At 49.7% G+C, this 14131-nt stretch overlaps 1 protein-coding gene across 1 annotated transcript; it reads left to right on the top strand.

Annotated features, from left to right (window-relative positions):
• Positions 1-240: 240 nt before the first annotated feature.
• LOC133206927 (junctophilin-3-like) lies at positions 241-13354 on the top strand. The gene is made up of 2 exons (XM_061343260.1): positions 241-1406; positions 12941-13354. The coding sequence occupies exons 1-2, from the start codon at positions 282-284 to the stop codon at positions 13019-13021; spliced, it is 1206 nt and encodes a 401-aa protein (XP_061199244.1). The 5' UTR covers positions 241-281; the 3' UTR covers positions 13022-13354.
• The last annotated feature ends 777 nt before the right edge of the window (positions 13355-14131 follow it).

Genomic DNA, 14131 nt, shown 5'->3' with positions numbered 1-14131 from the left:
CACCTTGATGGGGCTGTGGTCCTCCTATGCACATCCCCAAGCAAGGAGGGGGCCCACCAGCAGCAGGGGTGGTGAGAACTGTGAAGGGTAAAGGAGCTTAAGGTGTTTCCTAAAAGGCTTGGTAGCCCTTAGCTTAACAGCAGTGGAGAATCGCATCGTTAGTGCAGGATGCATCTGTGTTGACAACGCTGGCAGCGGACGCCGAACTATTTCCCATGCTGCAGAGCACCATGCTGCTCTGTGGATGCTGGGGTGACTGCAGGATCGGTGTAAAACCAGCAATGCCTTTTCTCTCAGGCTTGCAGCAGAAGCTGTTTATTGAGCTCTGCTGCTGCTCTCCTGATCTTGCCTTGCGGTTCTCCTGCTGTCCAACCCTCCCAGCCCTATTCTCTGCCATGAAAAACCTGGTGGGTGCCCACAGAATAGAAATAATCCTGTTGCTTTTCTCTCTCTCTCTCTTTTCCCTCTTGACGACTGCACAAAAAGGGCTCGAATGCCAGAGACCGAAGCGCCAGAACTCGAGCGATGACATTGAGGTCCTCTCCACCGGGACCCCTCTCCAACAAGAGAGCCCCGAGTTGTACCGCAAAGGGACCACCCCATCCGACCTGACTCCGGATGACAGCCCGCTGCAGAGCTTCCCTGCCAGCCCCTCCTCCACGCCGCCCCTGGGTCCTTCCTGCAGGAACAAGAGTGCTCACTTCTCCAGGCAGGTCTCGGTGGATGAAGAGAGGGGTGGGGAGATCCAGATGTTGCTGGAGGGCCGCGGCGGGGATTACTTGCGACCCAACAGCTGGAGCGAAGAGAAGGTCGGTGGGACTCGCGGCATGAGAAGCGGGACGCTGCGCAGTGGGCAGATGGGGTCAGCCTCTGTCCCTGAAGACTACAGAGGTCGGAGTGGAGGACACAAACATTCAGCCTCCAACCACAAGCAAAGAGAGAGGTGGACAGATTCCCCAGCCACAGTTTCATGGACTTCCCACCACAGGTCCCACAACCACAGCTCAGGGAGCTCCAAACTGCTTGAGCTAGAAGAGGAGAAGATGAGCAATTACGAGATGGAGATGAAGCCCCTTATGAGGATGGATTCTTATATGCAAGAGATTCACACCCAAAAAAGACACTATAGCAAAGGAGGACCCTGCAGGAGCATGGCTGATGACCACCGTGGGGAAGACCGGGGCTACGGGGTCCAGAGACTGAGGTCTAAGTCCCAGAACAAAGAGAATTTCAGGCCAGCTTCCTCTGCCGAGCCCACGGTGCAGAAACTGGAAAACCTGAGATTCGGGGACAAAGCTGAACCTCGGCTATTAAGGTGGGACTTAACCTTCTCCCCACCACAGAAATCTTTACCTGTTGCACTAGAATCTGAAGAAGACAATGGGGATGCGCTCAAATCCAGTACGGTAAGTAGCTGAAACTGTGTGTTGACATCAACCTGATGCAGAGCTGTTGTGGTGGTGGACCCCAAAGTCGTAGTGGGTTTGTGCCTTGACTCCCTGCTCATCCCTTCTCCCATCCTGCATAATGGTGTGTGCTGGAAGGGTTTTCTCTGCAGAACATCTTGGTGGGAGCTGCAGGAAAGGTGTTGGTGATGCTTCCTGGTGGTTTGGTTATGGCAACAGAACTTCTTGCTGGCCCAAGAGCGTGGCATGACCCTGTTGCCACATCAGTGCTTAAATCCTGGTATCTGGGCATTGTGTGAACCTCCCATGGCTCTCAGTCATTTTGCTGCTACATGATGGCACTGCCTACTGAAGCAGAGGCCTTGTCACTGTGTTGTACTAGAGGCCTGACCCAGGTGAAGAAGAGAGCCATGGCCACAGAGCAGGGGACATTGCAAAGTGGTTGTGCTCCTGAGCTGATGGCTGCTTGCTCTTCCTGTACTGATCTGTGTGGTGCAACACAGCTCAGGGGTTTGTGGTGTGTGGATGTGAGCCAGGAGGAGGGGTGCAATGCAAAAAGGTCTTGGCAAACTGAAGACAAGAGGATGCAATTTAGGAAGGACACCAAGGCAGGTGAAAGCAATGCACAAGCACAGCAAGAGTAGTGAGCTATTAGAGCTCTGCAGATCAGGGTGATAGAGGAGCTTACAGCCAAACATCAGTCTATATTATCTATACCTGTATCTATCTATCTAGCTAGCTCGCTATACTATTTACATCTACACCTCTACAGTCTATATACTATATTATCACTCCACTGTGAGGAGCACAAGCACACTTTCTAAACAGGGGCACAACTTGTGGGACTCAGAGGATAACCTCTGTGAGAAATCCAGTCCTGAGCTCCTTGCTTTGGGATAGACAAGGACATGTTGAAGGACATGTTGGGCATTACCAACTGCCTGCTGGAGGTGTGCAGTGTAGGGAAGAGGAGACAGAGCAATCTTCAAATACATGAAGCAGCTGCTGAAAAGTGGAAGGGAATAAACCATTTTCAATGAACAGTATTGATGGGCTTACATGCAAGCATTAGAGGCAGTGGTTACCCGTTAGCCATTACTAGTGAGCTGAGACCTCACTTGGAGTATTGTGTGCAGTTCTGGTGTCCTCAACATAAAAAGGACACGGAACTGTTGGAGCAAGTCCAGAGGAGGGCCATGAGGATGATCAGGGACTGGAGCACCTCCCATATGGAGACAGGCTGAGAAAGTTGGGGCTGTTCAGCCTGGAGAAGAGAAGGCTGCATGGAAACCTCACAGCAGCCTTCCAGTATCTGAAGGGGGCCTATAGGGATGCTGGGGATGGACTCTACATTAGGGACTGTAGTGACAGGACAAGGGGTAATGGGTTAAAACTTAAACAGGGGAAGTTTAGACTGGATATAAGGAGGAAATTCTTTCCTGTTAGGGTGGTGAGGCACTGGAATGGGTTGCCCAGGGAGGTTGTGAATGCTCCATCCCTGGCAGTGTTCAAGGCTAGGTTAGACGAAGCCTTGGGTGACATGGTTTAGAGTGAGGTGTCCTTGCCCATGGCAGGGGGATTGGAACTTGATGACCTTAAGGTCCTTTTCAACCCTAACTATTCTATGAGTCTATGACAATAAATTGCCAGGGGAGGCCATGGTGGCAGGGAGGGAGGAGGTGGTCTAAGACCTGCTTGGACATCTGCAGCTCAAATATAACTTGGTTATAGCTGAACCTGCCTTGGGAGAAGGCTGAGCTGTGTGATTTTTCAGACCCTTTGCAGGCCTGGTTTTTGATGATTCCTAGACTGACATTGAGAGCACTTGTGCTCCCCATTGGTTTGGTGTTGCTAATTAGGTGATGGGGATCTGATGGGAGCAATGGGGAAGCCACCACCGTACCAAACTGCCTCTTGTTAAGTGTCCAACACAGGAGGGATCCCATGGTGCTGGATTTCCCCCAGCCCAGGCCATACCTACACAGGCAAAAGAGAAAGTCTGTAACTCTCAGATGGTGACATGTCAGGCTCTGGCAGAAGATAGGAGCTAAATCTCCTTGTCAGGGCAGCAGAAGATGATGCTTGGTTGGTTGGGAGACAGGGATCACGAAACTGAAACTACATTTATCAGTTATGCTGAAATTTTGGGGTAGAAAGCATCATGTTCTGTAATGTATCATCACCGCTGACATCCCTAAAGCATCCCTGCTCCTCCAGACGCTGGCAGAGCAAAGGTACCAGCACCTGCAGATGAGGAATGAAAGCAAATGGGTGGGGAAAAGGAGGGAGTGGGAACATCCGCATCCACCAGCAACCAGGATGCAGGAAGGACTAAACTACAGATCCGCTGTGGTTTCCCTGATGTGGCTGTGGATAAATCACCCCCACACAGAGCCCTGTAGCTTTCCAGCTTCCTATTCATCCTGCAGGCTTCAGCGCAGGCTCGGAAGCACCCACACAGCATTAGGGAAGAGCTGAACACGGTGTGTTTGTTGGTGGACTGCACCGTAGGACACACAGTGAAGCCAGCCCTGAGCACACACCACTGAGCAAACCAGCGGGTGCTGAGGCCAGACCAGGCTGTCCTTCCCTGATAGAGCAGATGCCTGTGAAACACTAGAGAAATGACAGGCAGCATTAGGAGCCTGACAGGCTTCCAGAGGGGAAAAGCAGCAGCCGTAATTGCACAGACATCAACCCCGGTGAAGCCTGTGGGACTCACAGATGGTCCAGCACCTCTCATAATGTGACCTTGCGTGGCAGCAGGGAGCTGGGGCAGACACAGGTCCCAGGGGAGGGATGGAGTCACCATTTCTCCTCGCTGAGAGCCACACATCCCTTGGGGAGATCACTGGCATGAGTGGCATTGATGTCTCTCCCCACCCAGCCAAAGGCAAGCAGACCCCAGCCTGCACATACACAAACCTCCCACCCAATGAGGTGGGTTTGAGCTGGAGGTAAATAGCCCCTAATGCAACATAACATTAATGGCTCTTCCAAGTGAATCCCAGGCAGTAATGAAGGGGCACAGCCTGCATGGAAAGGCACACAGAAAAGCCATTAGGATGCACATCATACTTTTAAAGTGCTATAGCTGTGAAGCAGCATGTTCAGTTTTCTCACATTCATAACCGAGGGTGGAACAGATGGCGAAGGTTTGGGAGGAAGCTAATGTAATACAGAGGAAGAGATAATATGTGGATTTAAATAACCTACAATGCCAGCAACAATTTGTTCTAGCAAGAATTGCACTGTGCTAAGGGGGTTTTGTTCCAGTGGCCTGTCAGAGAGGGGTGGTTGGGCAGGAGCAGGGGAAAGAGGTGTAGGAGAGCAATGGGGGATGCAGTGATTTGTGTTCCAACCTCCTGCCTAGCACTGTGAACCTGCCTGCACCCACCAGCAAGGACCTCAAGGCATTTCAAACTTCAATGAGCGTGAGTCCCTAAGGAAGAGGAGGGGAAGGCTAAAGGGAAGGATTTACCCCACAGCCCCCACATCCACCTCCCTTGGTGTGCACTCAGTGACACTGCACACACAGATGCTTAGTCCAGGGACAAAACCACTGGATCCCCATGCTCTGGGTCTTTTCACACAGAATTAAGTCTCTCCAGCTTCCCCAAATCCCTATTTCTTACTCTATCCCCAGACAGCCCTCCTCTTTGGACTGCCTGCAGCTCCCTGGAAGGGCTGGCTGTGTGCACGCGTGTGTGTGCACATGTGTGTGCCCACGCTGCTTCAGCTTGCATGACAGCCTGCTTCCCTGTGATCCACAGCACTGCCATCTGCGACAATGCTCCCTGGAAAGGGCATTTCTCACCTCCCATACAGCTGGGCTGCTTCAGAAAGGTGCTGTCAAAGGAACGGGAAGGATGCTCTTAGCTGGGTAGGGCTGGTTTTGCCCTACCTGGAGTATCCCTACGCAGGGCTGAGGTCACCCTCACAGCTTAAGCTTGGTTTAAAAGTAATCTGCCAAAAACCAGCTCTACACACAGCATCAGTGAGGCCGGTGGGCTGGCTCTGCACTGCAGTGCCAGCTCCATCTCTGAGAGCAAGCATACCTCTGGCACAGCTGGTGGGAGCAGGATGGGGATGCTGGCCTTGCAGAAACACAGTCTTGAAATGGTCACTGGCCTTGATTTGTACCTTAGAAGCAAGGCTGGATGGGCTGCGGGGTCCCTTGGAGCCCAGCCCCTTGTAACATGTGCCCCAGTGGGGATGCAGACCTCTGCAGAGGAGCCAGATGTTGCTCTAGGTTGCTGTATGAGCTATGATGCAACCTCTTGGTTGCTATACAAGCTATGGGAACTTTGTTCTTCTGAGCCATTTTTCACCAGCCCCTTAAAGAGATGCTCCCAGAACCCTTCTTCATCAGGGCTGCACATCAGTAATTGAAAATTGCTCTTATAAAGGTCACTTCGTGAGCCCAGCGCTCAATAGCATTGATGAAATTCCGCACTGCTTGGTGTTCTCTGTCAGGGGACTTTGGGGTTTCAGGGTCATCAAGCTCACACTACAGTCATACAAGCTCTTTAAAATCACATTTAAAGCCACCTGATCTTTCTGTGCCTCTGTGTGCACTGACCCCTGCATCCACAGAACAAACTCACATCAATTGTCACCATTCAGGCAGATGAAAATGGAAGCCAACACACAAGGACCAGCATCGGTGTTGTTGGATTAAAGGACTTACAGGAACATCACCACCCTTTCTGGCCTTGAATGCCCACGAGGTGCAAAGCTCAGCCTGTGCCTGCATGCTTCACAGGTTCCTAGAGCCTTTGAGAAGACCTTTTTAGATTGGGAAAGGAAAAGAGGAATTGTTGAGGCACTGGAAAAGGAAATAGGCTTTCTAAAATGCCAGCAACCCTTTAACCCACAAGCACAAAACACATCACATTCTTGGGGGGGGAAGATATATATATCCTTTCCTGCAGGTGCTGAACATCTGCAGCTTCTAAAAGGGAAAAGACGTGTTTTAGGCACAGAGGTCCTCAGCGTGCCTGCAAGAAGGGCTAGTGTTCAGGCATTCAGGCACGAATGGTTCATCTGCTGTCCTCATTTGGCAGGAGCAATCATGGACATTCAGGTGAAGACTTATAGGGACGCATTGTGGCCTCAATAAAGGCACCCTTGGAGATGTGAGTAGGCTCGAGACTTGGCCCTTTAAAATCCCCATCTCGTCTCATTGAGAAGGCCTGATGGAAGGGCAGTAGGCAGAAAAAACGCACTGCAGCCACCCCTGTCATTTGCTTCCATTGTCACAAGCTGTTGGATAAGATCTCCGTGCTCTCGGCTGTTTGCTAACGGTCCTGCCTCTTACTGCAAACAAACCAGGGCAAACAGTGGTGGCAAATGGAGCTTGCAAGCATCTGCTGGGTTAGGGATGTCGGAGAGAACCCCTTGTCGGTGCCAGCTACCCGTTGGGGAGGCAGGGAGGGATTCCAGCAGCTGCAGCATCCTCCCTGCTCAATCCCTGCGTGAGGGGCGTATTCTCCATCAAGATATTCCGAGCAGGTTTCGCTGTCGCTGGGGAAAGTGAGGAGGAAGCAGCCAATCTGCATCCAGCACAGGCTCTGCTGGAGCGTGCTGTGCAGCCAGAGCCAGGCCAACGGTGGGTGCCCAGGCAGGGGACTCAGTCCAGACATTGATGGAGCAGGGTGGGAGGGATGGAGCGTGGCACTTAGCTCATCCTTACGGATGCAGGTGTGGATGCTGCCTTTTCTAGCAGGTGCGGGGCTATTCTTGAAGAGATTTACCTTAGTGTGGAGTGCTCTCTTCAGAGAAGTTAGGGATCTTTATCTCTGAAGAGTGCAAAATGAGATTAAAAACACAGCTAGCTGTTCCCTCTGTCCTGAACAGGCACCCACTGAACTGTGAAGCTTTGCCTGCATCTCAGACTCGGCTCAATGCTGTGAACAGAGATGCTCCATCTATCTGCCTTTGGACCAGTGTGTTGGGAAAGCAGCCTGGGGTCTTTATTGGTGTCAGCCTCCTTGGGACTAAACCCCGTGTCTTATCTCTGTGGTCCTCTTAGTCTTCCTGCTTCAGGTTTTTCCACCTTTATTTTTCCCCCATCAGAAGGGAGCCTTCCCCAGGTCTCCTCACACAGGCACGACTGGCTTTTTCTTACATCTCTTATCTCAGACAGGTTCAAACCCCAATCCCAAATGGCCATAGCACATACATGTGTCCATGCAAGTATAAATGTATAAATGTAATTACCTGGGAATAAGGAGGAAGATGGTCCTGCAGACACCCATTTGCCATCATACACCTCTAGGGATGAGCCAGGTACAAGCATCACCACAGGGACCGTGGCATGCACAGGAAAAGCTGTGCACAAAGCAAACAGTTCAGGGATTGCCTCTTTTTAAAACGTAATAATCAGAAACTGTTCTTTTCTCTAATCCCTTTCATGTACAGACATCGCAGGCATTACCAGCAAAAACACAAAGTAAACAATGTTCAGAGAGAAGTGCAATGTTTAACTTGATAGGGTCCTTTAACACCCGTTTTAATCATAGGACCCCTTTGATGTACCTAAAGAGAGCACCTCTCTGACTTTGCTCCGGTCATCCTGGATTCATACTAGGTTTTGAGCCCAGCTCCACACCTTCCAGCTTTGAAGAAGTTGGGGTCGGAAACCAGCTTTTGACCACAGCAGAACCAAAAGTCTTAAAACCTGGGTACAGGTCCAAACAGAGAGCTCACTCCGGCACCTGTAATGTGAGGACTGAACCAGGGGTGACACTAAGAGCCCCCAGCTCAGGATAAACCCTCACATTCACTGCAGCCACTTCTTTTCTGCAGAAGCAGGTTTCTCCATGCCTCAGTTGCACACTGCTATCAAGTGCCCATTCCCCTTACATTGGCACATTCAGCATCTCCTGGGCTGCTTTCCTCAAGTCACGGGAGACGCTGTAATACGCTGGAGGAAGCAAGTGAATCCCTTCTGTTTCTTTTACTAAACGCTCTTTAACCGTTTCACAGCAGCCTGTTCCTGGCAATTACGTGACAAATCAGCACAAATGTCATGGAGCTGCTAAGTTTTCAGCACTTTCCGCAGTGCTGAGGCTGGGAAACAATGCATATATATTTTTTGCTGATCCAAATCCTCAGCAATTACACTTAAAGGATCCCAGAGGGATTCCTAGGTAACCTGCACTATGGTTTCCATGGTAAGAAAGGCAGAGCTTGTACCCTGCGATAACAGATAATAATGGATCGTTAATGCTTAAATTAATTATGCTGCAATTGTATTTGTGAACCAGCTGTCCCTTGTATCCCCAGTAAGACTCCTGAGTTGCTACACAACCCAAAAGGATAAAAACAAACAAGAAGGAGGGGCAGGAACCGTGGTGCCCTGCTGCAGCCACCACCGGAGCTGCAGAACTCCGGAAACCACAGACGGGAGGAAACCTTCACTCATTACTTCTATAGCTCCAATTGCTGTTATTACCTCTGTGCCATAACAAAGCTTTATTCACATTTTAGTGTTTACATGGGTGTATGTTCCAACTCTCTAATCTGTGGAGGAAAAGTAGAAAGTCCTTGGAGGCTTATCCCTGCTGATACAGAAGGATGCTTTCACCTCGCTGATACTGGTGTATCATCACTGGGCCCATCTGGGCAGATGTTTTTCTCCTCCCAGGAAGGATCTCATTATAAAAAGCCAAAATAACAAATCTCAGCCCCAGAGCCACCTCGTTTTGCTGATGAAATTTGCCATCACCCACTATGCTGGATGATGTTTCGGCACACCAGAGCTTGATTTAATTTTCCCTTTCCTGGAGCCAGGCTGGTAACCGTTCTGGGTGGAATTCATCTCACGTCACTTGATCTACAGACAGCCTAGATGGTTAGCACAGACTAGATGTCTAACATTTAGACAGCTAAAATTGGGTGAGAGGACGCTGCCAACTGGCGTCTGCTTCCCAGTGGAGCGGGTTCTGGACTTGCGGGCACGGTGCTGGGAGGCAGAGCAGCGTTCCGCAGCGGAGCCCCGTCTCCAGGATGACAGGCAGGGTGGTTTAAACAAATCTCTGCAGCTCCTGACGGCCTGCTTTAGCACCACTATTTTAGGGCTAAAAAAGATATAAAAAAGCAAAGCTTTGCAGGCTGCTCGCTGTGTTTGACACACAAACCCCAGGCTCTGAAAATCAGCTCGACCTCTGGCTTTCTAGCACCGCAGATCCTGAGATACCACTGTCCTCAGGGTTTTCTTTGGGCTTCTCTATGTCTCAAGGAGGCCACAGATGAGATAAAGCACCACTGAACTACTAAAGCGACATGTAAAGTCACAAATGAAGAGTTGTGGTTCTTTCTGCATGGGGGTGGCTCACATTAGAGGACTAGCATGTGGCGTGACGAGTTGTAAAAGCTGCTAGCTCTAAAATGCTGGCTGTAGCTGCAGTAAAAGGGAGTTCACTGACCTAATGCCAGGCTGGGCTCAGCAAAACATCTCTTCCGAAGCACAGACCCAGAAGTGATTCATTTTCCACCTGGGCACTGAGCAGGAATCGCTTCCTAGAAACAGATGACACGTATCTCAGGACATCAGTGCTGCCAAAGGGGAAAAGGACAAGCGTTTCCTCTGGGCAGAGGCTAGGGCACAAAGACCTTACAAGTTAGAAATAAGCCAGCCATAAGCATTCAGGAGTGCAGCAGGATTCATAACTGGAGCTAAACCAGAAGCTTCAGAGTCACAAAGCTGCTTATCTACCAGATGCCACAGGCAGGACTCCAGCCCATGCCAGTATATGCTGGGGGGAGCAGCCATACCTGCAATTGCTGAGTGAAGAGTTAGTGCAGGGAAGAGCAGGTTAAAAAGAGTTAACTGTGAAAAGGAAGCAGAATGTGTAGGTCGTCAGACAGCTGGATTTGAGCTGTTCAGTTTGCAAAGACCAATCCCCTCCCTGGTCATCCTATTTCTGAGATGCTTTTGCTGGCAAATACGGAAAACCCCACGTGTGCAGTGGCAAAGCAAACGTTTTCTCCTGCCTCTGCATTGAACTGGGGGTGTGAGATACAAATAAGTGCAGGCTGGATCAGGGACCTGAGCAAAACATTTGTGCATGGGGATCCAATGGCTGCTGATGCAGGCAGGTTCATATGTGTTGATTCCCCAGCTTTGTTGGATGAGGGCACGACTTTGATGTACTGGTGTATAAAGGAAGGGCACGCTCTCTCCCTGGACACCATCACATCAGTATCCTCTGAACATAGGTACCAAAGGGTTGTGATCTCTGATCCATCCCAAAACATCCATGCCTGTGAGGGCAGAGCGTAAGAGGGAATTAAGAGGCGGCCAGTCCTGCTCTATGCTTTTTGTCATCCCCCAGATTATATATATACAGTTTTATTTGCTCCATGGTATTGAAGTGATCTAGTAACCTGGGCAGAGCAGAGGCAGAACTGGTCAGCACTGCTTTGGCAGGGGACATAAGATGGTGAGTGGACCAAGGCTAATGCCAGCACAAGGGAGAACAGTTAAGTCCTCCCCGGGCTGCGAGGTGGAGAGAACCAAATGCATTGTGTGCTTCTGCGGTGCCCTGCCAACAGAAACAATGACAGTGATGATAATCACTTGCAATCTGTTATTACATTAACACGAGCTCAAAAATGGTAAAACCCAATAATCTTCTGAAACGAAGCTAATCCCCCCCCAGTGTAAATAACACACCGCGTCGCAGTGCTTGGCGGCAGCAAGGCTGGGAGTGTGGGGGGGAAGGTTCTGCTTTTGAAAGCCTTGGCGTGGTGCAGGCGGAGGGATTTGCTGGAAGCAGCCAGGCATGGATACCTGCTTGCCAGGAGAGGCTCTCTGCAATCCTTCCATTTGGTTGGCTTCCTTTGACCCTGTTGCTAAGCTACAAATATGCCTTTCCAGCAAGCTCCAGCATCCTTGCTCCCACCCACTCCCAAACGCAAACTGAATCAGCCTGCTCAGAAGAGAAACCATCTCTGGCCAGCAAAGAGCCTTTTTTAACTCATTTTCCACCCCCCCAGTATCTCTGCAAAGTGGTACTTGGTTATAAAGAACACTCACTCTGCCCCATGCCAACCCAACAGCCTCAGGAGCTTTGTTAGGAGGAGTATGGAGAAAAGCATATTATACCATGCCAGGTGATGAAACCTGGCACTGCTCCGTTGCAGCAAGAATAGATGAGGATACCAGCGACTCAGAGAAATAGCTACCACCTACCTGCACACACGCTTGCTCACCCTGATGCTATCCACGTTAACACTTCAGGACAGCAAACGTTTTATGGCTTGGTGGATGCTTTCTGACTGTGTCCTGGTGTTCTGCAGAACAGTGCGCTGGAGGGTTGTTTGCAGTCCCCATGCTCAGTGGTCTCTTCTGTCATCCCTGGGATGTTAATAGGGTCCAAGTCTCATCCTCACCAGGACCATCACAGGTTGTCAGGGCTGCCTTTTTGGCTCAGTGGAAGGTAGTGGATGCTCCTCGAGTTCACTTCGAGCCAGCCTAGGGAGGGTGTCTGACATGAGCCAGCTGCAGTGCAGGTTGCTGCAAAGGTTTCTGTGTAGTCCTCGGGAGCTTAATTTGGTCCATATAAACCTCAGGAAAGGTTAATAAAGCTTTCCCAAAACGCTGGCTTAATATAGACAACAACATACCAGCCTGACTTTCGCTGTTATCAGGATACCTGTATAAGCAGTCATGTTTACAGGGAAATGTCCTCTGAAGACTCCTCCAAACCATCCCCAAACAACTATATGACCCAGTATAATTGTTTACTTGCTTTTAATTGACTATCAACCAATTCTAGTTATTAAGGCCAGATTTCTGATCTGCACAACATGGGGGAGCCCATAAGCAACTGCTGTCTTAACTGATGGATCTGGTGGTTCTGCATCCAAGTGTTTCCTTGGCAGATACTAAGTCTGAAGCTCGCATTAACACTTACATGTCATATGTGTTAATGTATGACAGTAAACAAAGTGGGCCCCCAGACTTGCAGGTATGCATGTCCATGGAGGCAAATGGATGGAAATAAGTGTTGAAGTGGCTCAGAAAAGCAGGAGTGCAGTAGCTCTGCTGTCACACAGGGATAAGAGGAACAGAGCTGCCAAAGATGATGCAGGCCCCAAGAACACCTTGCGCTATGGGTCAGAGTGAGGAGGGAGCAAAGTGCTCCTGGCAGGGGCTGATTCCTTTCTGCTGAACCGGGAGAGGGATTTGTCTGCCTTTGCAGAAGCAGAGGCTGCCTTAGGAGGATGCTGTCCTTGGATGAAGAAGCTAGATGCAACCTGTTTATTGTCCCAGGATAGGCAATGGAGCTGCGTTCAGTCCCTGATTTTGCTCTTTGCTCACCTCCAAGGGGGAGATCTTTACTCACACCTTCCTAATACAGTAGTTCAGTGGGGGTGCCCATTTAAGGGTATAAATGGGCAGTTTGGGGTCTACCTGCCCTGCAGTATCCAAGACCCAGGTCATCTCCCATCCCTGCTCCAATGCAGCCTTAGACAGACTTTGAACATACCTTCTAACTCCTCTCCTTCTCTTTCTCTTCCAGGGCTCAGCTCCCATCCTGGTAGTCATGGTGATCTTACTTAATATTGGAGTCGCCATTTTGTTTATTAACTTTTTCATCTAATTCAAGACTGTCTTGTTTGCAAAAATAACAGTTCCATGTATGAATGGGGAAAAAAAAAATCTCGAACAACAACGACAAAAGGGGAAAAAAAAATCATAAGTTGAACTGTCCTACGACAATTTCCAAGTCTTTTCACAGAAGAACAACAAATGATCGAGTCTCACTCACAGTTTGCCTTTTTTCCTGGGTAATGTTTTTTGGATTTTAGCCAAAATTCTTTGCTTGTATAACACTATGCTGTGTGGCATGGCAAAATGCTATCAACACTCTGCCCCCCCAACACTGGAAAGGATGAGAAGGAATCCCAACAAAATAAAAACCTCATTTCCCTTCCCCTCACCCCGCAAAAAAATATATTCAGAACAACAGCAATGAACCCCAAAATGGAGACCAGATAATGCAGGGGGGATCATGGGGAGATTTTGTTTGATGTACGGGTCCTGGGATGCTCCAGGCTGAGCTTCCCAGGGAAATCCACAACAGCTTTAATGACAAATGGGAGAGAAAAGCAAAATCAGGCTTTTCTTCCTTCTCCCCTCGCAAATGGAGAAGCGTTGCTGTAAGAAGGAGGAGAGAAGGAACACAGGGAAGGCATGAACCCTGTCTGGATGTGAAAGATGAGAGAAGGGCAATGGGCCCCATTTTATTACTTGTTTTTAAAACAAAGCAGCAATTGGTGTTTTGTTAAATTTCTTGGGGTGGGGGGGGAATAGGGGACACAAGGTGTGAGCAGCAGCCCCACCACCCTCCTGCCTTCACTCCTCCTCCTCCCCAGGCTGCTCCCCACCATGGCAGGGCTGGAAAACCACCCAGTGCTACTTTTAATTCAAGCAGGTTTTACATGGGTAAAACCCAGATTCCCCTCAAAAAACAGAGGCACCTTCAGCAACACAAATTGAGTAGCTGCTGGTCATTGTGCTATGCTCGCCACCACGCGAGGAGCAGCGTTAACTTGAGCATCCCACCCCAAACACAAGCATGAACAGAGATGCTGGGGAGCAGACTGGTGGGGAGGGACTGGGGAAAGAGGGCTTGATTCTGATCCACTTCAGATAACAATAAATCATAATACAGCAAAATAAGGTAAAACTGCTCTTCAAAGGCATCTGG

Source organism: Neopsephotus bourkii, unplaced genomic scaffold (genome assembly GCF_033783945.1).
Source record: "Neopsephotus bourkii isolate Nb327-2 ecotype Australia unplaced genomic scaffold, CSIRO-AGI_Nbou_v1 NB_1824, whole genome shotgun sequence".
Lineage (NCBI taxonomy): Eukaryota > Metazoa > Chordata > Aves > Psittaciformes > Psittacidae > Neopsephotus > Neopsephotus bourkii.
The sequence above is the reverse complement of the archived record's forward strand: the minus strand, read 5'-3'. Positions and strand labels throughout refer to the sequence as shown.

What these genes read in the sequence shown, in the direction of transcription:
- LOC133206927 (XM_061343260.1), top strand. Translation starts at nt 282, where the DNA reads ATGCCTTTTCTCTCAGGCTTGCAGCAGAAGCTGTTTATTGAGCTCTGC. An exon ending in ATGCGCTCAAATCCAGTACG is followed by an intron (nt 1,407 to 12,940) that starts GTAAGTAGCTGA and finishes TTTCTCTTCCAG; the next exon opens with GGCTCAGCTCCCATCCTGGT.